General features: G+C 42.0%; 1 protein-coding gene across 4 annotated transcripts in view; it reads left to right on the top strand.

Annotated features, from left to right (window-relative positions):
- Nucleotides 1-27,452, top strand: part of CTNND2 (catenin delta 2) — a 942,360-nt gene that overhangs the window by 528,523 nt on the left and 386,385 nt on the right. For all 4 annotated transcript variants that reach the window (XM_033178807.1, XM_033178804.1, XM_033178806.1 and 1 more), the window contains exon 7: nucleotides 10,547-11,102. In XM_033178807.1, coding sequence (XP_033034698.1) covers nucleotides 10,547-11,102 — 556 coding nt within the window. The remainder of the gene's footprint in view (nucleotides 1-10,546; nucleotides 11,103-27,452) is intronic.

Raw genomic sequence — 27,452 nt, 5'->3', positions numbered from 1 at the left:
CATCGATAAATGTAAATGTTCAAAGATATAACTTAAGTTTGAGGCAAATGTTACTGGTAGACTCACTTACGTGGCAGTGGGTAGGATGCACAAGTCTGAATAATCAAACCAGAGTTGAAATGTTCTAATTCACTCTACTAACAGAAGGGAAACCGTTGTGGAATATCTCATTTATTTAGCTCAGTGGTAGATATTGCTACTATAATTTACTTTAGCTGTGTGCTGAAGTATGAAAGACATGCTTATTGAATATTCTATAGTGCCTGTGACTTCAATGTAATGTCAGAGAAACGTTCAACAAATAAGCCAGAATTTTCACTCTGTTTTTAGTGTTATAGCCTTGAGAGAAGGGAGGCCACATTCCATTCCAATAATGACACTATTGTTCAGATCCCTCTATTTGAGTGGTGTGATATTTTTCTTTTCAAAATTCTGATCAGTGTTAAATCTTACTCCTTCAAGCCTAGGTTAATTTTTACAATATCCTGTAATAATAAATTGCTACAAGGCTTAACATAATTCAAACTATGGCTAACAGATGTCAGGCCAAGTGAGTATGGTCAATAATCAATCAAAACAAAAATATTCTATATTTTTTTGTCTAAAAAACTGTGTAATTCTAAAGCAAAGCAATGATCTTTTTATCTGGTTCATAAATTTAAATGTAATTTCAAAGGAGTATTATACATGCTCAAAGATTCTAATTTCAGTATTTAAAAATCTCTATTCAGCATAATAAATGCTTATTCAGTGATCGTCACCAGGATCTACAACAGGCCCTGATGGTATGTGCGTAACCCGCATTGTCCCAACTCATCAGTCCAAAAGTCAAGCTGTAAGTCACCCAAATTGCCATAAAATATTTGTTCTCTGACGTCCCTCCAGCTGAAATTCTTTAACATCATTCTTCTGAGACTTAGGATGAGTTCATGGAGCTGGTCCACAGGAGAGAGAGTGGACTACCTTTCCCATCGGGACCTCAAGGCCATTCTGGAAAGTGACCTGAGCTAACTTACAGATATCCTTTCCCCACTGCCAGCACTCTGCTCAGCTATGCTGCAAGCTCCTGCCTGAGCCTCTAAACAAGTTGTGTAGGTCACCCCTCCACAGACCCCTTCTTCTTCGAGGTCAACCTTCACCTTTGTGTTTCCAGGTTATTCTTTGATGCATTCAAGACGTTTATCATGTGCCAATTGATGCCATAAGACTATGTGCATGGGATGGAGAAGTAAAGAAAGTAGACACGATCCCAGTCCTCAAGAAACTTCTATTCTAGCAGCAGGGATGGAGACTCAGAAAATCAGCACAGCAAATAAGTAAATTGCACAGTACATTAGAAAGTGGTGGTTTCTATGGGAAGGAAATGGATACAGACTAGGGTAAGCAAGATCCAAAGTGCATGGGGGAGTGCAGCATGATAGGGACCTCGAGGAGACTTTTGGGCAAAGACATGGAGAAGAGGAAGGAAGCTATATGGCTCCCTCTGCACAGCAAATGCAGTGGCCCCTGGATGGGGCAGCCTGGCATGCTGACAGAGCAGTCATTGGTAGGAGTCCATTTTTACTGGGAGTAAAGTAAGGAGCCAGTAGAGAATTTCAAGGAGAGGAACAACATGATCTACCTTATGTGTTAAAAACATTACTCTGTCATATAATAAGTGATATCCTGTAGTTAGTTGCATTTAAGTCTTTTTTCTTCCTATTAGATTGCCCTGCTGCAAGAGTGAGAATGATACTAAGACTTGCCTTCATATCCCTTATAATTGACCCAAGGTTCACCAGATATCCATCAGGGTTCTGCCAACACCAGCCTGTTGTTTTATAATTATTCTGTGCAGGTTTGTGGGTGGGCTAGAAGATAAAGAAGCTGGCTTTCCTCCAGGTTCTTCCTTCTTCCACTCACATAAAATTTCCATTGGATTATATGAAATGCTAAATATAAAACTTCTGTCAAAGAGGGGCCAAAAACCAACTCTAAACATGTTGGTTTTGCCCTATGTCCAAACATAAAATAGTTTCACCAAGCATTTTGTCCCTCAAACAATAAAGCTATGCAAGAAATATAAAAATATACATCTGTAGACAGAGCACTGGCAAAGGAGTACACAAGCCTAAAGATTTCAAAATCTTTGCATATTCTCCAATAGAATTGAACAATGTGCACAACCACAATCTTAGGGAAATGGTCTACTTGAATGATAGATCTCTAAAGTAAAACTGAACAGTGGTAGGTGTTCTAGAAAAGCAGTACACTTTTTGAGAAACAAAATTTCCATTTCTTTTTGATCTGGCTTATCTATTTAATGTTGTGCTGACTTTTACGTCTTAAAAGTCCTCATTAATGCTTTATCATAATCATAAATACACCATCTGCTCACTTCTTTCAGAAGGAAATGGGTTCATTGTGTTTGGAACATTGCTTATTGGTACACACTCATGCAGGTGGATGTGAAGGCCGAGGGGATGGGGAAGTTGAAGGAGGAGCAAGTTTCCTTTAAACACCTCTGTCTTGAGTGTTGAATAAAAAGGGTGGTAAAGACAGCTAGTATAATTTCACTCCCGTCTGCTTAATTATGAAGTAAATTGTTGTTAGGTAAAACCTGCAGAGAAAAGTTACCAATAAATTTGGAAAACACAAAAATTGCAGAGATATTTTTAACATAAATGTATACATTATGCAACATTTAGAAGAGAATTCATATTGTTTCACATATTTTCCTTGGCATATTTGCAGGAAAGTGGCAGAATATTTGTTTTTAAGATAGTTTTAGGATGATTCTCTGTTGTGCATCCCTATTCCTTGCTTTGCTTTCAAATCTTTTCTCTCCATTTTCTCTTTGAGGATAAGTATATTTAATTTGGTTTCAATAATGGAAACATTTCTCATGGCAGGGAGGGTGGATATGTGTTTTGCTGTAACATTTTCTCTTCTGAGCAAATATTTGGGCTATTGCAGTTATATTAAATGAGCCTCTTGCTGAAATACAGTTCTGTGTAGTGTATTTTTGCCAGTGCTCATGTAGGTTTTAAGAAAGAGTTTCCATCAAGAAATTGCTCCTTACATATTCTTTAAGATAAATTTATAAGTTACTTAGTCATTGTTTATTTGTTTTCTATTTTCTTTCCACTGGTAGACCACAGAAATGGCCATATGAAATGCTTTTCAGAACATTTACTGATAATGATCCTAATCAACTTTCATTAAAGGGAGGTCAAAGGGAAGGAAAAATCAGTACTCAAGGATGCAAAAATCTACGTCACCATGTTTGCACTTGTGACTTAGAGATCTGGGGAAAACGAATCCATGGCCACCGCCTTCTAACTGCACTGGCCAAGACAAAATAATTTGCAAAATTTCTCTCTCTCGCTTTCTCTCTTGTTCGTTCCCTCCCCATCCTCCATAATTTGGGGACCCTTGGGCAGAAAGAAAGCAGTGAGGGTGGTTTCTATTATTGTTTCCAGGGAGATAGTTGCTTTTATGGTCTTTTGGATTGGGGTGTTCCCATCTGAGGAAAGGAATTTCTTCCAAGAACCTTGGGTTTTTAGTTACTTAAGTTCAGTTTGTTGTGGACACCACCTTTCAGTGTCAGTGGGATATCACCACCAGGTAAACCCAGCCCTTCTTTCCTCACCAATAGTAATGATGCCAGTGGTGATGACTTTGGGGAAGGTGTATAAACTGTGCATAGAAGCTGTCTCTTCTCTTATGTTACATACTAGCTTTTACCAAAACCAGCACCCCTCAAGAGAATCATCAGACAAGGCCCTGGATGATTTTATTTAGTTATTGCCAAAATCAAACTTTTCTCACAGTACCAGAGTTTTCTTCCTTTGGAATTAAAGAATGGCATTCCTTTGGAAGATGGTTTGAAAAGAAAACTTGTCAACATTTTTTGAGCAATGGTGCGCATGCTCAGGCAAATTCATTACAGCCCAGGGAGTAAGTTCAAGGCACACAACTTATTTGGGGAGGTAGGTTTGTTTTAACTGCGCTATGTTATAGGAATATTTCATATAGTCCTAAATATGATTGTTTGCATTTTGGAGTTGGTGATTTCTTCATGTTTCAAAGCTGTGAGAGTAAATCGCCTTGTCTGTCTTTGTGTGCAAGCCCAAAGCTCTAGACAAACTTACACTAGGAAAGTGCAACAGTTTCTCAAAACTGTTAATCAGCAGCACAGAGCTGGTATGATTCAGTTACCTTACCAGAGTGCTTTCAGTAGAAACGAACTTCTTTGAAGATGTCATCTTTAAGCCCTGCCCTGCTTTTTATTATGCAGGATTGATCCTGCCTTTCTTAACTCACTGAAGGATTACACTTTGTCATTGCTTTTACTTTCTCATGGCCCTGTCACAACTTAAACCACTCTGCATGGAGACATCTTCCTCACACACAGGCTCCAGTGTCTTCCTCCCACATCCCAGTCCATGGCCACATTCATGTTTTGACTCCTCTGTGGCCCTCACCCTGTGGCCTGTGCCTTCCTCTGAATGTGCTCCCCAGCTGCACCTGTCATAACCCTGTGCTTGCCTGGGCACACTGCTCCCTGTGGTGACCTTAGGTGCCACCAGCCAATATAATCTGGAAAAGGAAGACATCATTAGCAACTAGGTCTGCCAGTCCGATTGTAATCCCAGGAAAACAGAAAGGGATGAATACAGTGAATGGGGGAGCAGACTGCTGATCCCGTAAAGCTGGACTCAGGGAAGCCACAAAACAAGGACTCCAGTTCTCCATTCCTGACACTGTCAGCCCGGCTGCCCAGCATCCTGGGCAAATATGCCTCCTGTCCCAGAACTGGGGGCCTTGCTGACAATTTAAGAAAACTTGGCGGGTCTGAATGCATCTTCACAGGACTGCTTATAAATCATGGGCCTGCTTTATACAATGTGCTTTTGCTTAGTGACAGGGCTTACTCATGACTGGAAGTCCAGATTCCTTAGAGATTACAGGCTGTCAAGTCTCTTGTTCACTGGATATAAGCATTGGGGGAATTTGTTTTGTTTTGTTTGCACTGCCAGATCCCCAGAGAATGAGAATTGAATAAATTTTCAAGTTCTGAGAATTGTCCCCTTATGACTCCTCTGCCATTCCTATGCCCTCCGCAGAAGATTCAGCGTGAAAGAATCTGGAAGCAAATGTGCTAGGCGCTGAGACCAGTGCCACTTTCTGGTTTAAGAGTGCCATATTCTCAGGGGATCCTACTCCCCCAAAGAACAGCGTCTTCATTGTGTGCCAGACAGTATTCTGTACAGACAAAAATACGTCATCAATAGATCTCCAAAATAACATCAAAGTAAAAATATTCCATATAAGGGAATTGTTGAGGGCTCTTCAGAAACAAACCCCTAATTTGGACATGGTGTAGACAGGTTGAGCATCCCTTGTTTGAAATGCAGGGGAGCAGAAGTGTTTTGGATTTCAGATATTTGGGGGGCGAATTTAGAATACTTGAATATCCATAATGAGATATCTTGGGGATGGGACCCCCCCCCCCAGTCTAAAGAAGAAATTCATTTGTATTTCATACATAACTCGTAGCCTGAAGGTTAGTTTATATGACATTTTAAATAATGTTGTACATGAAACAAAGTTTATGTACATTAAACCATCAGGAAGCAAAGGTGTCAGGTGTAGAATTTTCTACTGTGACATTCATGTCAGTGCTCAAAATGTTTGGGATTTTTGGATTTCAGATTTTGGATTTTCAGAGTAGGGATGCCCAGACTATAGTAGGCTCTTGTTAATGGTTTATTGAGTCAGTGAGTAAATTAATACATCAAACTTGAGTACTGTTAATTAATGGCTGTTGGAATAATGTACATATTCCCTAACTTCCCATTTCAATATTTTTATACTATACTTTGTAAATACATCCTCCCCTTAAACAGTTCTATAAAATAGGTACAAATGCATCTACAATTACACAAGAGGCCTCAATATACCACTAAGTATACTCACACACACACACACCATGTAATGTAAAAATTGTGACCCCGAATATATCCTAAATCTGACCCATCTTAAACATATGTATACAGATAACATAGTTTGTGATAGCTTTGATGAGTTAATGTTCCATATTTTTCTTGAAAAAGTTCCCATAGGAAACAAGAACTGAACTACACTTAATGTACACCACACTCTGCCCATCAGAAACTGTTTAATCAGAACATCTCTTTGATGGGGTGTTTGTCTGTGAACATCCTGCTTCCTTCTCCATTTCTCATAAATGGGTTCCTCATTTTGAAGGAGTGGGAAAGACAAATAAAGTTGCCCTCTAGGCTGAGACTGATCCAAAGAGCTGAGAATGAAGACAGAGTCAAGAATTGTCTCTGCCAACAGCCTAGATTGTGTGACCAAGGATGGGGTCCAATCTATTGCAAGTATATCTAAATTTGTTATATCATTATTTTTATTTTCAGAGTCACCCATCAGTAAACAATTATTTCAACTGTCTTTGCATGTGCACACATTTCCAAATATCGCCAAAGAAGCAGTGTGTAGTAGTCTTTATTTTAAAAAAGGAAAATGAAACTTTATTTGAATTCTACCTTTTAAATCAGATTTGCAGCTTTATAGTGCTAACATACTTTTATGGTAGAATTGAACTTTCGTGACACTAGTGAACGACAAAGTGAATACAATTCTGTATGTGTTGAAATGTATTTCAGTTATTTCTAATGCAACAATGGGTAGTAATAAACTATCCTATGATTGTGCAACAGGCTTGAATGACAGCCTCAGGTATCCTTAACTGACAAAGAGTTACTAAATCAAATTCGGTAATGAAAGAAAACATAAGCACAAGGGTGAAAAGAGGCTCCCCCAAATTTTGTTTTTATTTAAATGATGCTACAAAACAGATTCCTCTGCTTAGCCAAAGAATAGTTCTTAGGCATTTATTACTCTAAAAGCCATTGGAATGGAGTATAGCACCTCTGGATTATTTATTGTAAACTGCGGAGGGGCTTAGACAACTGTGCTGTCCAAGAAGGTGGCCGCTAGTCATGTGTGGATGTTTAACTTAATTAAAGTTAAGTGTGTACTAAAGTTCCTCAGCTGATTAGCCACATTTCAAGCTGTCAATCGGCCGGTGTGTTCAGCGGTGCCATATTGAGCAGTACAGATTGAGAACATTCTCTACATTGTAGAAAGCACTGCTGCTAACTCAACCAGTGTAGCTGGTGCTCCTGAGAAGACGCTCTACTTGACAATGGCTTCTTACACAAATGGATTCAGGAGGCTTTTCTGGAATTGCATTTTAGTACATAGTGGACAATACCACTTACTATGTTAAACAGTATATAAAATTTTATTGTTTATAGTTTTCCTTTTTTCATGCCAAAATTATTAGCACAATTTTACCAAGATCCTATCATATCTAAAAGACTTTCAAATTGGTTGCTATGGCTTTTCCAAATGGCTACAGCTCATGTGGCAGTTTTCAAGGCTTCTACAGATTTGAGGTCCGTTTAAGAAAACGTAGGAGACAGTCATATTCAGCACTTAGTACTCCTGAGACTAGATGTTTTGACAGATTACAAGAAAAATAAAATATTTGTAAAAAGTATTAAGGTTTTCACAGGATACGTGTTGTTCTAATATTTAGATATTAGAATGAACCCTGACTTGATATTCTCATTTACATTGGTATGCTTTAGTTAGTATTTCTTTAAAATTATGTTATTTGGTAATGGCATCATGAGTAGACTCTAAGGTTGTTTTATGAATGTTACATATCCAAGATATTACAAAAAGTTTTTGTTTTGTTGTAAGCAGGGAGCAGAGAGTGCTCCTGAAACCTGAGAGAAAGGGTTCTTTCTTCTCATTTTGTTCCTGTGGGAAGGGTTTTCAGAAATTTTTGTCGGCCGCTTTCCCATCACTTGCCAGCTATGTTCTGCATGGCTGAGTGTTGCTCAGGCCCCAGTTGATAGGGAACCCCGGTAGAGCTTCAGAAGAAAAATGTCTGCAGCTTAGTGGTAGTTCTCAAAGCAGCAGCATCTGTCTGCTCTGGGAGACTGTTAGAAATGCAGACTCTGGGGCCCACTCCTCACCCTCCAAATCCAAGTGTCTTCTGGAGCAGCGTTGGCAAACTTTGACCAGCACCATCATCACCCGGAGGACTGGTTAAAACCCAGATCCCTTGGCCCCTCCCGCAGAGTTTGTTCAGTTTACGGTGGGGTATGATTCCGATTGCTCTGATTCCTCTAGAATTTTGTTTGAATTGTGGTTTGAAAAGACCATCCACAATGATGCTGCAGCTGCGGGAACAGGGACCTCCCTTTGAAAACCACTGCTCTAGGGGGAACCTGGGACTCATACTTGGTTGCACAGTGAAATCACCTGCTGAGCTTCCCAAAAAACCTGACATATGGGTCTCACCTTCAGGGATACTGAATTAAATGGCAGTGGTAAGTCATGAGTATTGAGATTTTTTTTTAAAGCTCCCGTGGAGAGTATAATATACAGCTAGATTTGAAAAACCCAATCTATTTAATACATGTTTCATGCTCAGAGCTGCCACTGGGAGAGAAGCAAAATTGCATCACAGCCACCCCCTGGATGACTCTGGATGAAGCTGGACTATTTCTCTGGGGTTCAGAGTAAGCACACCCACATCTGTAGTGTTTGTGCCCCATCCTCCACAGCCTTGAGACTAACTTGAGGAACCATTCCACAAATATTCCTGGAGTCTCTGTTCTAGTTGCTGGGGACACATCATTGAATAAACTCATGGAACTCACATTTTACTTTCACTCTTTTTTTTGAGGCGGAGTCTCGCTCTGTCGCCCGGACTGGAGTGCAGTGGCCAGATCTCAGCTCACTGCAAGCTCTGCCTCCCGGGTTTACGCCATTCTCCTGCCTCGGCCCCCATTCTCCTGCCTCAGCCTCCCGAGTAGCTGGGACTACAGGCGCCCACCACCTCACCCGGCTAGTTTTTGTATTTTTAGTAGAGACGGGGTTTCACCGTGTTAGCCAGGATGGTCTTGATCTCCTGACCTCATGATCCGCCCGTCTCGGCCTCCCAAAGTGCTGGGATTACAGGCTTGAGCCACCGCGCCCGGCCTACTTTCACTCTTAAAGTTAAAATAATTGCTTTATGGATTGCATGTGTGTATGAGAATATTTAAAATATATGCACCGTGCATAAATACATATGCATACACATACACACACTCTGCATAGAGAATGTCTCTCACCAAAGTGTTTATCTACCTCCTATGCCAGGCTACTCCTAATAGAGAATTTTGATGTTGCTCAATTAACTCCCTCAGATCTGCATATGAACTTGACATCCCAGATGAAATTTGGAATGCCTGTGTATGTGCACCGAAAGTGCCCAGTCTATTATTTGCCAATTGCCATTCCAAAATGGGTAGAGAGGCATAATTGAAACTTTTAATGGCTAGCATCTGTTCAATCTTCTCTTCCTCCCTTCCCTTCATCTCTCTGGAGTCCTCCTCCCCACCCACCTCCCACCCCTCATTTCAAAACCCTCCTTCCTAGCTTCTCTCCAACTCTGTGTACAATCCTATTCCCTTCACACCAGCAGGCTCTCAAAATCCTCTCTGCTCCCCGGGAAAGCCTGGAAGATCTGAGACCTCCCGCCCAGAAGTGGTTGACAATGTAGTGTTTTCATTCGAATGCAAATTTGTGTCTGGACAAGATTCAAGGAAAGTGCTTTCCCCTCCAACTGTCTCTCCAGCTCCTCCCCAGCTCTTGTTGTCTTTTGTGTTCTTGTAAATAAATGAGAGGTGAATGGCTTTCAATTGGAAGACACAGCTGCAGGGGGCTCTTAAAGGGAGCTAGAGAGAGAAAGATGCTGAAAGATTGGGCGGGCAGTGGTAAAATCTAGAAAAGGGAGGCTTTTTTAGTGTTCTCATTTCCAATTGCTCTAATTCCTCTAGAATTTTTTTCATGCTGAAAAGACGAAGCGAATTCATTCTGACTTAATCTTTTTCCCTCCGTTTAACTTTTCGTTGTCCAAAAAGAAGAATCCACGCGGCAATCGCAACAGAATAAACTGTAAGAAGTATGTTTATTCTTGACGCTCTCCAGATAAGTTTGTAACTCGGCCAATCTCGGAGGTAGAAAGTGTATCCAATGAAATGACGTGGGGCAAGGGTGGGGAGTGGGGGAACGGAAAAAGATTTACTGCCCGAATTTCTCATTAAAACTAACAGATCGTGATTGCAACCAGGGAGATCATGATTGCCTGTCGGGGGGCCTTTAAAAATCTTTATGTGACAAATGCGATGCTTCTGCTATTCCCGAAATAACATCGACATGTAAGCAAACACAGGTCTCATTTGTCAAACGTGACTTCCCTCCAGTAGTCAGCTGGCCTGTGCCAGTGTCGGGACAAGAAATCCGCCCCAGGAGAGTTTGGGGCGCAGGTTCGCGGCCAGTCTTGAGCACAGCTGGGCTCGCAGAGCCGCCGGGCACCCGCGGTGTGCCCCTACTCTCGGGGCCGGGCTGGGCCGGGTGGGCCGTGTGCTTCTCCCTCGCTAAGTGCGCGTGTTCTCTCCTCTCCCGGGCACAGGGCACGACCAGCCGCGCCGGCCACCTGGCGGGGCCCGAGCCCGCACCGCCGCCGCCGCGGGAGCCGTTCGCGCCCAGCCTAGGCAGCGCCTTCCACCTGCCCGACGCGCCGCCCACCGCCGCCGCCGCCGCGCTCTACTACTCCAGCTCCACGCTGCCCGCGCCGCCGCGCGGGGGCTCCCCACTGGCCGCGCCCCAGGGCGGCTCGCCCACCAAGCTGCAGCGCGGCGGCTCGGCCCCCGAGGGCGCCACCTACGCTGCGCCGCGCGGCTCCTCGCCCAAGCAGTCGCCCAGCCGCCTGGCCAAGTCCTACAGCACCAGCTCGCCCATCAACATCGTCGTGTCCTCGGCCGGCCTGTCCCCGATCCGTGTGACCTCGCCCCCCACCGTGCAGTCCACCATCTCCTCCTCGCCCATCCACCAGCTGAGCTCCACCATCGGCACGTACGCCACCCTGTCGCCCACCAAGCGCCTGGTCCACGCGTCCGAGCAGTACAGCAAGCACTCACAGGAGCTGTATGCCACGGCCACCCTCCAGAGGCCGGGCAGCCTGGCAGGTAAAGGCTCGCTGCCACCTGGCGCGGCTCACCTGGGCGCGTGGCGGGGGCGCGGAGGCAGCAGCCGGCTAGAGCAGAAGCGAAGCCGGGAGCGCTGTCGGCCAGATTGCAGTAGTGACAGGAGATAGGGAACGCCAAGGCTTCCCTGGAACAAGTCAGTATCTTGCCTACAGTTTGTCAGTGACTTCTCTTGGGGAGTAATGTGGTGTCTCCATCTCTAACACCTATCTCACTCTCTTCTCTCCTCTCTTCTCTCTCTGCCTCTCCCCAGTCTAAAGTCTAAAGACTAAATCATAAAAGTAATACACATTTAGGAAAGCATTCCATAGACCTGTTGATGGTATCCAGAAAAAAGCAAAACAAGTAACATTTGCAATATTGACAGGGTCACCTTTAGTTGTCTCCATTTCATTGTGGAAAAAGTAAGGGATTTTCCCAAATTAGACGTTCAGCTTACATAGTTTTCAATGGTAGTGGGGAAATAACGAATAATGAATTGCCTTGAATTATTACCCTTTTGTTTTGGCTTGAATTTATTTACATCTTTGCTAAATTAGTTATTGGGAAAACTAACAGACTCTCCCATACCTGCCATTGGATGTACTTGGGTCCTAACACTTGGGACAAAGTCAGCAATGATGAAGTCCCTTGAAGTTGTACCTGCTTTATTACAGGGAGGGAGGGGCTGGGTTGGGGGAGACAAACCTGCTTTCCTCTGCCAATTTAGAGGAGGTGACATTTCTGTGGTCGTTATGCCCGTCAGCAACCAGGCTGAGCTGGTGCCTCTCTGCTGTTAGCACCATATGCTCAGCTTAAACAAGACACCATGATTGAAAGACTAATGTTTTGTCTTCTGGAACACCTGACAACTAACCCGGATTTATTGTGAATTTTTTTCCCTTATAGAAGTATTTGGTAATTGTGTCACTCTAGTAACAGATGCTGTGCTCATATGCTTCCTTTCTTGACACAAATAGATGACTGTGAAGATAAATAGGATTAAAAAAAAGGAACTTGTTGCATGCACAAGGCAGGTGGCCAAGGGGTTCTTTAATTCAGCACAGTAATTGCCAGTGTGGACTGGCCTGGCCTAACAGGATTCAGGCTGGAGTGCCGCTGCCCACAAAATTGTGCTAGCTACGTTTACTGAAATGAAAATATTCTCTCACTCACTGCCTCTCTCTCTTAAATAGAATTTTTGAGGTAGACAATTATTAGTGCCAACCAAGTGTGAGTACCAAAATCTTTATGCTGTAGGGACTCAGGAGTAGCGATCTGCTTAGAAAAGGGGGTGGGGGAACATGTACTGAAAGTTCATATATAAGATTCTGTAAAATAAGTTACCAGATCATGTCAAGAAGTGGGAGATGGGTGGAGTTCTTATGAGACGTCATGACACCCTTCTCAGCCATGCCCACCACCACGGAGAGGAGCAGACTGAGGCGCCGGGAGTCCAGGTGGCCTACTATAGGCCATTTCATTTCTTATACTTACCCCGTGAAGGAAATCAGGAGTCTTCGCTTCCAGTTTTTTCTCCCACGGGTGATATGTGTAGACTTTTGCATGTTCTACTCTATATCATTTCAGTAGCAATCGAGAGGGTGGCCACATGGCTGAAGATACCTGTGGAGAGGTTAGAGGAGGGTGAATGGAGCTGAATAGAGCCAACAGCTCCTATCATTGCGTCTGAGAAGGGGCTGTAAAAGTACATTGTAAAAATAACTTGCGTTGCACTTGGGTTACACTGTGGCCCAGGTAAGGTATAAGGGACAAACCGTATGCTTCTGAGAGATTAGGAATATTGGAACTCCGAGACCCGCATGCCTTATTTGGTTTGCTTGATACCGTTTGAGGTGTTGTGAAGTTGGGAGCTACTTGGTTTGCTAGTTGAAAGAGCACAGTTACGTCACGATGGCAAAACAGCTTTTGGAATTTCAGTGTTGTGATTTTAGAGATTTGTCACTGATGACTAGGAAGGGTGGATACAGGATAAGTAGTGACTTTGACTAATTCATCATTCTGTACACACACACACACACACACATACACACACACACACAGAGTCTCACTCTGTTCGTTGCCCAGGCTGGAGTGCAGTGGTGCGATCTTGGCTCACTGCAACATCCACCTCCTGGGTTCAAGCAATTCTCCTACCTCAGCCTCCCAATAGCTGGGATTACAGGTGCCTACCCCTATACCTAGCTAATTTTTGAATGTTTTGTAGAGACTGGGTTTCACCATGTTGGCCAGGCCAGTCTCAACCTCCTGACTTCAAGTGATCTGGCCACTTTGGCCGCCCAAAGTCCTGGGATTATAGGCCCGAGCCACCGCACGTGGCCACCTTCGATAATTACCTTTAAGCACCTTTTATGTACTGCCACTGATTTAGATCCCAGGGATGAAGTATCAGCCCAAATCCCTGGCCTTGTTTCAAATGAGGAAGACAGAAAATTATCAAAATACTTTTGATAGATGGCCAGGGAAGGCTCTAATTAGGAAGTGACTTTTTAATATATAATTTCCAACTTTTATTTTAGATTCAGGGGGTATCTCTCTGGGTTTGTTAGCTGGGTATATTGCATGATGCTGAGGTTTGGGGTACAGTTGATCCTGTCACCCAGGTACTGAGCATAGTACCCAGTAGTTTGTTTTTTGGTTTCCAGTGATGCCATTAGTTAGTACACAGTACTTATACAGAAGGTAACTTTGAATCTGTCCTCACATAGGTGAGTGAGCTGGCCCTATGACTATCTGGGAGAAGGTTTTCTAAGCAAGAGGAACAGCAAGTTCAAGGGCTTATAAATGGGGGTGTGTCTGATATGTTTGCTGAGTAGCAAGGAGACCAGGGGGGTTAATCAGAGAGAACAAGAGCAAACACGTGACTTGAGGTCAGCGAGGTGGGAGTGGAAGGCCAAGTCTGAGAGGCCTTGTACTTTACGTATGTTACATAAATAATTTATTTATTATGTAACATACGTAAAGTACCATTTATGTAACATACGTGAAGTACCAGCACGTTTTCTGGCTCAGTAGAAGTTAACTCATATTAACCTAAGTAATACCTACCATACTACCTTGGGTGTGCAAGGAAGAAGTCATCCATCTTTGCTTCAGACATAGAGCATGTTTATTGAATCCCAAAACATGTCAGTGTCTGTGTTGGGCATATGCAGATGAGTGAGGCATAACCCCTGGTTTCAAGAGACCTACTTTCAGACTAGACACAGGACTGGTCAGTTTTAAACCCAGTGCAGAGTGAAATAGAAGCTAGTTACTATGGGAGCATCCTAGCGGAGCATCTTACAGTGGGGTTCAGTGTGCACCCGCATGCCTCCTCGATGAGGTGGTCCCAGAGCAAAGCTGTAAAGGAGCAACTAGAAAGAACAGTAGCCAGAACAAAGTCAGAGTTGAGAGGGTGTGTGTGGGGTGCAGGGAGGCAGGGGAAGATAAGCGGCAGCTCAGTGTTTCTTGAGCAAAGACAGACTGGTAGGAGTGGTGAGACATGAAGGTGCAGAGGGAGGTAAGGCTGCTGCATCCCACCGTAACGGGCTTAGCATTTTATCCGTCCGGCAGACAACTGACATGGTCATATTTGCTTGTTAGAAACTTTGTTCTGGGAAGTATGTGGAGGCTGGAATTACAAAGAAAAAATGGGCAGGGAATCACTTTGGAAGCCACTGAAATAGTCCTCCACTGCTTCTTAAAACTCGTTCTCGTTTGTTTTGAAATGGGACAATACAAAAATTATCACTTATAAATGGTTGAGAAAAAGGGCTAGTCAGTGACATAACCTACTTTTTCTATTTTTTCCTGACCCAAAGTTTGTTTAATTTAATTTTTTTTTATAAATTAAGAATTAAATGTATTATTTTAAGAAATCTCATGTAGTCTCCAGCAACTTAGTGAGGCAGATAGGATTTTTACACCCATTCTACAGATTTGAAAACTAGAATGTTTGCCCAAACAGTACCCTTGCCCAAAGTTACTTGTCTAGAAATGACAGGGATGTGATTTGAACCTACGTCGCTTTGACCCCAGAATCTCTGTAGTCTTAAATGTACATGATGCATAGTCAGAGGTAGTATATTTTTGTGTCAGTGGAGAAAAACACGAAGGATGTAGAAATGCAATATAAGTTTTCAGCGTATTTAAGTGACTCATGATTTTAAAGAAAGTAATAATAATATCTAAAAAAAATTGTCAACATCCTATTGAATGTGTGACTGTAACTTCATCGGTACCAATTTTTGTTCACTTTTACAGAGAAAATAACATAATCCTTTCACTTTGGGGATTTATAGCTAAATTAATCCTGTTTTGAAAAGAAATACGAGTTGTAAATATGCATTAAAGTCAAACATCAGAAACTTATTTTGAGGTAAAATTGAAATGAATGAAATGGAGACTCTTAACCAATGATTTTAATCAAAATTGACCTAATATGGAGAGGAATTTGGTCAAGGCGTGTCTAACTTGTCCCCCATTCAAATGGACCTAAAACTCAGTATTTAGAGTGGATCGTGCACTGTAAACGCTGCATCTTTACTGTTTAGAGATTTCAGACCCATTCCCTGACTGGTTAAGGCTTCTAGGTACACTTTATATAAGGAAGAAAAAAGAAAAAAAAAAGAGTCTAATCCTAGATGAAAGCTTTGCAGTCTCTGCAGTGAGGTTCGCAAAGGACTTGTGAAGTCTACTAGGGTAATGAGCGAGTTTGTTTAGGCCAGGGCTCCTGGGATGGGGTCAAAATGCAAGTTGGTATCTGGCTCCTGCTGCTCCTTTCAATTCATTTTGGAAAGCTAATCTTCCTGTGCCGTGGACAAGCATTGCACAGTTCTCATGAACATTCTGCTCACTCTAGTGCTAGATATTTAGATTTTCCCACCAGCACTTAAAGTTAAAAAAAAAAATTCCAGTGTAGATATGCTAATTAGAATATGATCAACCTGTGATGTCAATCAACTTTAACCTTTTAAAGGTGGTTAAGGCTGACTTGCTCTCAACTGGAGCTTCCAGGGGTTCTTTCGAATTAGACCTAACTGGGCACTCTCCTAATGACAGTGACTCATTGCCTTCCCTTCTGGCCATGCCTCGGGGCTCCAGCCCCTTCCTCATAAGCATTAGGAACCCAGTGCCTGCCCCGGCCGTCTTTAGAATCAATGTAATATGGGTCTCCCTTCTGCATGGTGCATTCTTGCATCCAACACCCCCACACACTTGGGGAGTGCAGGCTGATTTCCACACACCAACCATCTCCTGCTTCCACCAACAAAGCAGTTATTCAGCCAGCCACTTACCCTCTGGGATTCTGGGACCCCATGTTATAGTAGGGAATCCATACCTCAGTGGCTTCGTGCAAGCTCATCTCTCTGGAATTCCTCACCTCCCAGGAAGGCAGACATGAAACCTCTTCAGCAAACCTTCCATCCTCTGTGTATGCTAAGCCCAGTCTAACAGCGTTCATCGGCCTACAGGTCTGGAACTCACAGAAATGGTAAACATTTCTTTTGTACATTCATTTGATATAGCACCTCTATTCAACTTACCTTCATATCCAATTTCTATCCAACTGATGTCCAGGTCAAACTGAAGTGGAAATAGTGCAATTTTAACACTCCCATATGGCAAGTTAGTGCCTCAGCCCAGAACTAAGAGTTGGGATGGCTAGGTGGCCCAAAAGGTCTTCCTGGTGTCTTTCATTTTTGTTTCCTTCACAGAAGTTAATACCTACCCTTCTTTTCCTACCTCATAGCAGCCTTGTAAATCAAATGGCGGTAAACAGACCCTTTTTTTGTTCTTTGGTAGGAAAGTGGCATCTTTGTATAGAATTCTGTGAAAGTCTTCTAATATTATTGATTTTATATGATTTTGATTATGCTTTAACTGAGAAAATGTGCCCTAAAAAAACGAAAACTATCTAAGATAATTGTTCAAGATGGCATCCTCTGCCTACTCATTGTTTCCCCTATTTTCCAGATACCTCAGAAAATAAAAGTACAGGGATACAAAGGGAATGAAGTCACAAAAGAGAAAAAACCACAGAGGCTGGGCGCAGTGGCTCACACCTGTAATCTCAGCACTTTGGGAGGCTGGGCGGGGGGCGGGCAGATCATGAGGTCAGGAGTTCGAGACCAGCCTGACCAACATGGTGAAACCCTGTCTCTACTAAAATACAAAAAATTAGCCAGGTGTGGTGGCACGTACCTGTAATCCCAGCTACTCAGGAGGCTGAGGCGGGAGCATTGCTTGAACCCAGGAGGCAGAGGTTGCAGTGAGCCGAGATCATGTCATTGCACTCCAATCTGGGCACAGAGTGAGCCTCCTTCTCAAGAAAGAGAGAGAGAGAAAGAGAGAGAGAGAGACAAAACCACAGAAACCAGGGTTTGAGTGTCGCCAACAAGCAAGCCAAGTGAAAAATTTCTAGAAAGTAGAGTGACAAACAATTAAAACATAGGAGTGTTGTCTTTTGAGGATGAGTTGTCTGGACTTTGGAGGTGGGTCGGCTGTCTTCTGTGAATTCCTGGACAGGCCCAAGGGTCAGAGCCGAGCTTGAGGGGGTGGGGCCGGGGAGAGATGGGCTGAAGATAGAGGGATTACTTGAAAGTCAATGTTCAAGACAGTTCTAAGTTGGCACCCCCTGACAAACATCTCTCCTACCAAAATGGTGACCCTGTAGCCAGTGCTTACTCTAAGAGGTGTTCTCTTGAAGAAACTTCGAGACTTCTGTTATCGATGCTGGTTTACATTAGATAGTACAGGCGTATGGAGTGGTAAGGAAGTCGGGACTGCTCCCCGAACCCCCACCACTCATTCTGAAGGAAGACTGCCAGTCTGAATGCCCTGCCTTCCCCTCCAGAAACTCTAACTGAAGAATGCACAGTGGCAAATACTGCCCTTGATACTGTGGAAAGAAGCTGTCACTGGGTTTTTCTTTCTCAAATATGACAAATTATCAAAGATTACTGAGGAATTGGAAAGAATTAGTGGCATGAAAAAGAGAGACCAAAACAGAAAATTGATGTAGAAAAGGGAAGTCAGTATTTATTTCTCTTTAGAATAAGAAATACACACACACACACACACACACACAGAGATATATGAACACACACACACACGCACACACACACACACAAAGGCATTCATCATTCAGATCTTAAGCTCAGCTGGTTAGAAGCAGATAATGCCACAGTTTTTTCTATGGCTGAGTCAGGGTGTTAGTCTGTTTAGGTTGCTATAAAAAATATCATAAATTGTGAACTTACAAACAACAGATATTTATTTCTCCTAGTTCTGGAGGCTGGAAAGTCCAAAACCAAGGTGCTGGCAGATTCATTGTCCCATGAGGGCCCACTTTTTGCCTCATAGATGGCCCCTTCTTGCTGTGTCCTCACCTGGATCTCTCTGGGGTGTAAGGGCACTAATCCCACTCATGACAGGTGACATGAGGTACCCTCATGACCTCATCACCTCCCACAGGCCCCACCTCCTAACACCATCACATTGGGTGTTAGCTTTCAACCTAAGAATTGAGGGGCGAGGAGAGCACAAATATTTAGACCCTAGTAGTCAGTTCGCTTGTTGTTATTCACATGACCAAAAACAGTCCCCTTCCCCCAACTTGGAAGCTTTCTTCAGATATGTAATATTTACTGTATGTAGTCAAAACAAATTGACTTTCTGTACTACAAAGCATCACTAACATCACTAGGGTACCATACCAGTTGTTTGTTTAACAGTATATTCTCTGGATAATGACAACATTTGAAAAAGGAAGTGGGAGAATTTTAGCTATAGATTGGTTTCATCAGTTTTGTATTGAATTAGAAAATTAATGTTTTAATGAATACAACTGCTATTCAAATGATTATTATATGTACATAACCCAATAAATAATTGAACTTTAAAATATAAGTGCACATACACACATATTAAGGCTTTTGAGAGCAAAAGAATCAAAGGAAAATTTTAGTTCTCCTTAGAACTGTTTATTACACAACAGACTTCCTCTCTTCTCCAACTCGTTTTATATATGCTGAATATTATGTTGAATAAAATAATAAAAATTAATAAAATATTGATATAGAGAGGTTATAAAATGTAAGTATAGGGAATTACTGATCTGTGAGGCTGTTTGTCATTTCCTCCCTTTAAATTATGTCGAGAGTTAGGGTGTCTTTTTCTTCTGGAGTTATGACAGAGGTCATTCTGTGAGTGTTGGTGAAAGATACAAAGCAGTAGAAAAATGATATGGGGAGAGTACATTTTAAATTTGCATTTTAGAAGCTAAATGTCTAATTGTTTAAAGGGAATTTGTGCAGCCTACCTATGACCTATCTTATACAATCTGAGGAAAAAGGCCTCTGTTTAGGATGTTGAGATGTAAAACATCTTAGTTTACATGTTTTTCAAAATATTTGAACCCATTTACAAAGACAACTGCATGTTTAATCCTATTCTTGCCTGTTCAGCTTATTCTTGTTCATACCTTGAAAACTTCATCTGTACCCCTTTGATGGGCAGAAGCCACACAATCAAAAATGAACACTTAGCTTAGTTCCCACAGCAGTCAGCACTCTGGAAAGCAGAATGGAGACTTCTGGGCTCCCTGAAGCTGCAGCCCACAGGTCTGGCCTGCTTTGCATCTTGATATAACAACAACAACAACAAAAGTAGATTGGGAGCACCTTGTTCTGGATTATTTCCATGGAAATATTCATAATGGTCCATAATAATGAGGTCTGGAAGCCAGACTCCAGATGCAGTGTTGGAATATTGCACTGATGGGGTATTGAGACGCAGCTGTTGAGAAATAAAATGCCACTCGTTGGTAAGGAAGAATATCTGTGTGAATATGGCCATTAAAACTCTGGTAAGTGACTAATTAATAAAGTACCAAGTCATAGATTGCCCTGCATCTGTAGTTAATCAGGACAATCAGAAGTTTGTGGTGATGAAGACTCTGGACCCGCTCCTCCCAGTAGCTGCCAAAAGCTACTCCCAGGGGGAGAGGCAGTTTGAAACAAATCTGAAGTACAAGGCTTCTCCCGGGTAAAAATTAACCTTCACAGATTAAATTTCTTTGCATGCTTAGGTCAAAAGACTTCTGTTCCAAGTCTGAAGTCAAATTATGTTGCTCTTCTGTACAAAGATATTACAAATTCCAAATTTTTATCACTCCATGATTTCCTATTCTACCTGATCTCAGCTGAGAAGGGTTTAGGGTGCCTGGGTAAAGTCTTTCTAGGGGTCTTTTCCCTATCTTCAGTCAGGACTGTCTCTTTCTTGAAGGGTATGGTTACAGTAGTTCTTTATAGCAAGAGTTCACAGGACACACATGGTTGTCACAGCACTGACCCCACCCTCCTCAGACATCACACTTGATCCAGCCCAGAGACCTGCAGAAGGAAAAGGAAAAGGCAGAGGCAGGAAATGTCCTGCCATCTATGCCTGGCCACAACCTGTGACCTCCCAGGGACTTCCCAGCAGGAGGCATGCTAGGGACACGCCCCTAGGTGTAGCGTGCTAGGGGCAAAAAGCAGCCTCTACTTTTAAAGATACCCGCAAACTTCCGACACTAAAACCTCATCTAAGAAGAGGTTCCTTCCTTCCCTCACTTTCAGGAATTGATATTTCTGGGGATATTCTGAAGCTCCAGCCTTAAAGGTTCTGTTGAGGACCAAACCTTGACACATGCTCCTCAAGATCCTACATCTAGCCCCAAATCTACTAGTTTGACCCCTAGCCATCCAGAGCTTGGATGCTTCTTAGAGACACCTGGAGATTGTTTGAGCTATTCCATTCCCTGGGTCACTCCCCTGAGGTCCTGGTCTGGAGTGCACCTGTCACAGCATTGCTCCTCTTTAAAAAGTCTCCCAGACAAATGCCATGCATGTTCTTTCAGGGTTGAGAGGCCCTGAGCTATCCTTACATATGTGTGTATTGTGGCAATGCAGGGAACCTAGATACTTACCTCTCCAGAATCACCCAAGAAACACCGTAATCATAGCAAAAATGTTCCAGCCCACCCGTGTCTAAAAAATCCACCCTGACCCAGACATGGTGGTCAGTCCCCTGTAGTCCCAGCTACTGGAGAGACTGAAATGTGAGGATCACTTGAGCTCAGGAGTTTGAGACCAGCTTGGACAACGTAGTGAGAAGCCTGTTTTCCTAACAGTTTGGGAATAAATGTTTTTGGTTACAAAGAGTACAGGAACAAGGGGCAACAACGTACTGTCTTAAAAAAAGTCCACCCTGGAAATGGAAAGATGTTCTTTCCCCACTAGAAGTGACTCTTGCCCCAGCTATCCTGCTCATTAAGGCCTTTGAAGTCCCCCTGGTGTGGGGCCTGGCCAACTGTAGCTAAGATCAGTCACTCTGCAGCAGCTGATACATGGCCAGCACAGCTTGTGCTTGCAGAGCCCAGGCTCATGAGCACCTGCATTGCTAGTGTCTAGCTATACTCTTGACCTGTGCCTTTCTTGAAGCCACTTGTGTTTGTCTAACAAAGCAGGGGTGCTGGGCACAGTGGATCACACCCATACTCCTAGCACTGGGACAGGAGAGACCACGGCATTGATGGTCTGTCTCCGGGGCTCCTAGTGACCAGGTATGTACCCATAGCTAGACAAATATGTCCTGGCTTCTCAAAGGGTGGTCCGCGGACCAGCAGCGCCAGCATTGCTCGAGAACTTGCTGGAAATGAAGAACCTCAGGCCCTTCCTCAAACCCACTGAGCCAGAACCTGCATTCCAATTAGGGCATTGATACGCATGTGGCATTTTGAAAAACACCAAAATACATGGCTAGTAAATTTGGCGCTACGTTCTATTTCCCGTAAGATAGGAAACCCAAAACAGATACTGGTTACACATGTCAAACCATCCCTGTGCACTTCGCATGTCTCACTATTACCAATACCAGCTTAGCCATAGGTTCCTGCTGGTTCTTCATTAAGTTGGAGCCGTGCATGAGGGGTGGGATATTACACTCCATCCGTTTCACTAGAGAGGAAGAACAACCGTCCACTGAAAGTAAAAATGCAAAGCTTGATACAGGACGCCACATTACTCATTATACTCCGTTACCACTATCATTATGTTCCAGATGCCTGCCTGTCACAAAAAGAACTGAACAAAAGAAGCCTGTTTCCCTAACCGTTTGGGAATAAATGCTTGTGGTTAAAAAGAAAGTTCAGGAACAAGGGGCATATACTTTTATAGGGATTAGATCACATGGACATGCTTACCCTGATGTCCTGGGCAGTGATTTTGGCTTTTAAATTATTTTTGCTGGAAAGTATTTGAGTCCCAATAGTTTACAGTGTTCATTTTGTAAAAGGTGTGATGAATTTTAATCGTAACAATAAATTGGATCAGAAAACCTCATCAGGAAAGTTACAGGAACAAATTCTGTGTTTTGTACGCTGCCAGAGACTGCATAGTATTCAAGTTATTAGTAATAGCAGCAAAGCTGTGCTAAGTTAGTATAATATAAGAAAATCTAGCACTTATGAAATATGATGAAGGGCATTTTTTTCTTTCCAAAAACAGATTTATAATAGGATCATTTTATATTATCAAATGGCCTATTACACTGAAATTATTTGGTTTCAGTGCAATTTTGTCTTTGAAATCATGTGAATTAATAATGCTTCTTCCAAACCTAAGTCTGAAATACGACTCTTAACCTATATGAGAAATGTATCCTTCTATCTTTACATTGATAACAGAATGATATAAGATGTCAAATGGATTACAACAAATTAGTGATCATTTGCAAATGAAATTCAGTTGATAGGCTTGATTCAGAATACATAGGGAAATATTTTGGGGTCCTTGAAATAGCAGGTTTAATTTTTGAATTAACATAGGAGTAGGAAGGAGATTTTGGAGTTTTGAGTCAAAAGCAAAAATCAAGAATAAAACAAGTCAGTCTCAGTAAACAGAGTTCAGAAGGAAGAATGTGAATGTGCCCAGTTCCTCATGGATAATCGCAAAGTAGCATTTGAGGCACACCTTTCTTGATGTGCCGCCTTTGAGATAAGTTTTATTATGATGAGGTATTCTTCAGATCTAAGATGTAATATTTGCACCTCTCAACAATTTACCTAGTATACATTTCTGAGATAATGTTAACAAAAGTTATGTTACTTTTTGTATATCTCAAAGTGTTTATATGCTGATACCACCTTTTCCCCCTGGAGTTTCATGATAACAGGTATCAAGCCAAACATTTTAAGAGGTTCAAAGTCCAGAAAAGAGCTGTTTCAAAGCCATCAACTATCACAGAGTACAGGCTGACTACCTGCAAAGCCATGTTGCCTAGCGATGCTGACCTGTCATCATGGGCCATACCCCTAAGATCAGGGTGTCCACAAAGGAACAATAGCAGTGTAGATTTCCAAGGGAAAAACTGGCATCCGGTCCAGGCCCCACCCTTCTCTATAGAAGTTCCCTCTTGCCCTTCAAAGTTGTAGTTTCATTAATAATTATCAACGCATTAACTGATTACACAATTTTTAAAACCTCAATTTTATTTTGGACTTCTCTTCATATCATCAGAAATTTACTTTTTTTCTCCGTACAACAGCACTTTATCTCATAATGAAAGAACTGTTCACAAACACATTAAGCCTGCTCACTCTGGCCATGTGAATACTATGTCGTTTAGATCCTTCTTTTTCTCCCTCCATCTCTTTGCAAATGAGCATTTGAAACTGAGTGCTAAATTTGAAGAGACCAGTTAAATGGCAGTATGTCCTTATAAACTATACTGATACTGCAAAATGAAAACACACAAATATATATTTCTTTGTAAAGGCAGGTGAATTTGCATTAAATTAGAGAGTCATAAATGACAGAGTATATAAATAAAATAATATGAATGAATTCCGATTTTAAAAAACCAGCATGGACCTGTTTTATTAATGTCGTAAAGTAATTGGCATCACCTGTATTAAGTGGAATTGTCTGAATAAAGTGACAAATGATAAATGGAAGGTGTAACACATTAGATGCTTATTTTTTGAAAATAAATATGCCCATCTCCTCTTTTTCTCCTTTATTTGGGACAGGATGGCTCACGGTGTGATCCCTTCATTAGAACCAGGAGACTTGGGGGTGCCCATTAAAATGTACATTGATGCATCCCACGTGGCTGACCTAATCTGAATCTCTTGGGGGTTGTATTCCGAGGTCAGCATTTTCAGCAAGTTTTCTAGACGATTCTTTGAGGAATAAACTAAGATTTGAGAATTAATCCTATTCTAAGGAATGAAAATTGAAATGCCAGAAAAAAAAAAGAACCTAAGTAGTTGGAGCTGAATTTTCAGCTATGCAGTTCTCCCAAGGTTGTGTGATCTCCCATTGAATGCTGCAAATCCTTCTGATAAAAATGTGTTTGCCATGAAATTTCAAAATTTTGAAATTTTGAGTTAAAAAAATCATTTTGTTCATACAAGCAATTGTAGTATGTACTCCTAAAAATTTCATATACTTACTGGTGTTTCTTTTAAAGACAGTATTGTTTCAGTACACATAAAAGCACTTCTCTGTATATTCTGAAATCCTGGAGGGACACTTTGTGTCTGCTGCTGGTTCCCTCTGCCTGAGAACCATACAGCTCTTTCTCTAGTGAAGCTCATTCTCTTACTGTCTGCAGCTCTCTGCTAAAATGTCAGACGCTCAGAAAGAACTTTCTTGATCCCCCATCCAAACACCACAACCTCCTGACACTTTGTCTCTCTTCTCACTGCCCTGCCTCATTTTTCTTCAACACCTTTTCCTCCATCCTCCTGCATGTAATAACTTATTTTCAAAGCCAAGGACCTTGTCTGTCTTGAGCACTAGGACATCTTCAACTCTTGGAGGTTCCCAGGCACTCGGGGAATGTGTTGAATGAATATATACATCCATAGCGATTAACTAGTACCTATAAATGATAGATGTAAAATCTAGTACATGGAAATTTAGTTGCAAATCATTGCAAAAATAATAAATACATTGTTTTGTTGGCCAAATGAAAACAGAGCCTTGTTGACCCAAGGAAAACATGGTGTGGAACAGGAATAGGCAAGACACAAGGCGGTGAGCCATATGTAGCCCTTTTCAGCTGTGCAATTTCTGGGCAATTTCTGTGCCCATTAAATTAATTATTTTCTGTGTCAAGAACCCCCTGAGATCTGTCACTGGCTTCCTATTGAATTAGCAGGTGTTTGTTATTTTCAATTTGGAGATTTAATTATGCCCTATTCCTTTCTAAAAATGATGGCACCTTTTTGTGGTCATTTCGATGTTTTCTTTCCTTAGGAACTTTATTCATTCCTGCTTTTTTTTTTTTTACAATAATCCATTAGAAAGCACACATATTTTTAAGAAAAGATAAAACTATAACATTCACATTTTGCAATAATGCTTCACAAAATTATCTGAAAAATGACTTATTTAGATTATTTCAAGTTGAAATCTTCAAGTTTTTTTTGAAATTTGGGTAGTTTATGGTAAGAGGTATTCAACTATTTTGTCAAATCAAAAGATACATTTGCATGCAATAACATAATTTATTGATTCAAAGATTCAGTGGCTTGACACCTATTTTGATGTTGCTTTATCAATTACAGAGCACTTTCCACACATAATCTCTCTCATCTGATCCTCCAACAATACCGCTTATATTATTATCTCTGTTTTTACACTGGAGGAAAGCGGGGATCAAAGAGTTTGGTGAGTTTCCTGCGTTTATCCAGCTAGTTAGAGACGGATCTGGGATAGAATTCACATATTCTTATTTCGAGTTCTTTGGGCAAAAGTGACACGGGAAACAGCAGTAAAATTACTACTTTAAATACGATTTCTGTTTCCCTCAAACTGTTGAACACCGACACCCCAAGGCCACCTTTCACGTGTAGAATTTGAGGCTGAGCCATGTTGTCACGATTCCTCATGGTAGTTGTACATGGAAATGAGAACCAAGGAATAAATGTGTCAACATAGAAGCAGGCGATGTCTGAGGTCTTGTGCCCCTTCATTCTCCAGTGGTCCCTTCGGCCCACCTCTCTGAGTCCCTGGAGTCCATACCTCCCTCCCTGCCACAGGACTGAAACCAACCCCACAGCCAAGTGGTCAGTAGTCATGTAGGTTCTGAGCTGTTTAAGCATCCATTCAGGTCACCTGTTGCTGCAGGGAAGAAGAGATGGCTGTGAGGTGCCATGGCAAGACATGTGGTAGTTCTTAGACAGCAAATGCCTCAGGCTTAGTCCTAGATCAGCTTGAAAGCCCTTCCCAGTTTTGGGGGGGCTCTCTGAACCTGTAGGAGCAGCAGCCAACACAGAATATATGTAAGGAAATTCCAATACCCATTAGCCCTCCTGCATCATGAAATCTTCCTTAGCCTGTAAGCCGAGTACCCATGTTTCAGCTGTGAGTCTTCAGGCTCACTTTCAGAAACGCATGTATATGAAAAACTGCCAGTGCCTGAGCTCTCTAGGCCTCAATTTTGTCCTGTGAAGAGAAGAAATAGGAAGAGCAAAACCCTATTATAAAATTGAGACATCAATGCTGGATGATGTAGGAATTGTTGCAGTAATTGATCAAATGCTTTATAGACACAGGTATTATGATTGCATGACATGATCTCTGTCATGGCAGGGGAACCCATCTGGGCAGTTGGTCTGGTCGGTGGATCTACTTCCCCTTTTCTCTTTGGCTCATCCATGTTTTGGTTGCACTTTGCCATCCTGCAGGGTCTTGGTCAAGGCCGGGTTCCCAGGATTGTTCTCTACCAGCATAATGGGCAAGAACGCTTGGCCTTGACATCTGTAACATTTTAGACAAAGTTGAATTTTCTCCAGCATTTTTTCTTGTGATAATAACAGAGTTCCAGTCCCTGGCAAAGATGTAAATTCTCATGAATGACGTTTTGAGTCCAGTGTGGCGCTTGAGATTGACTTTCAAGTAGACCATAATGATGAAAAAAAAATTGCTACTAAACAAAAGGACATTTTATTTGAATCAGCAAATATATACACCTTCTAATGACATTTTGTAGCAGATTCCCAGAAAACATTGTGTGAGAATTTTTTCCTTGAAATGGCCCCAAATAAAAGGCCTTGTTCGTATGGATCTAACATGTTCTTTCTTGAACACGGGTGGTAGAACACGTGAATTCCAGCAGTGACATCTTTAACCTTTGTTTCCTTGGCCCTTTTCTTTCCCCTAGTTCTCTGTGTCTCTCTTGCCAATAACTGTGCCCACGCTTGAGCAATCGAAACTTGATCACAGTGGATAAAAAGAAGTGTAAATCATGTTCTTTTTAAAATGCCTTATCTGATTCAGAACTATGCATAACGCTTAA

This window comes from Trachypithecus francoisi, unplaced genomic scaffold (assembly GCF_009764315.1).
Source record: "Trachypithecus francoisi isolate TF-2019V2 unplaced genomic scaffold, Tfra_2.0 Lachesis_group2, whole genome shotgun sequence".
NCBI lineage: Eukaryota > Metazoa > Chordata > Mammalia > Primates > Cercopithecidae > Trachypithecus > Trachypithecus francoisi.
Note: the sequence above shows the minus strand (reverse complement) of the source record. Positions and strands in the feature narration are given on the sequence as shown.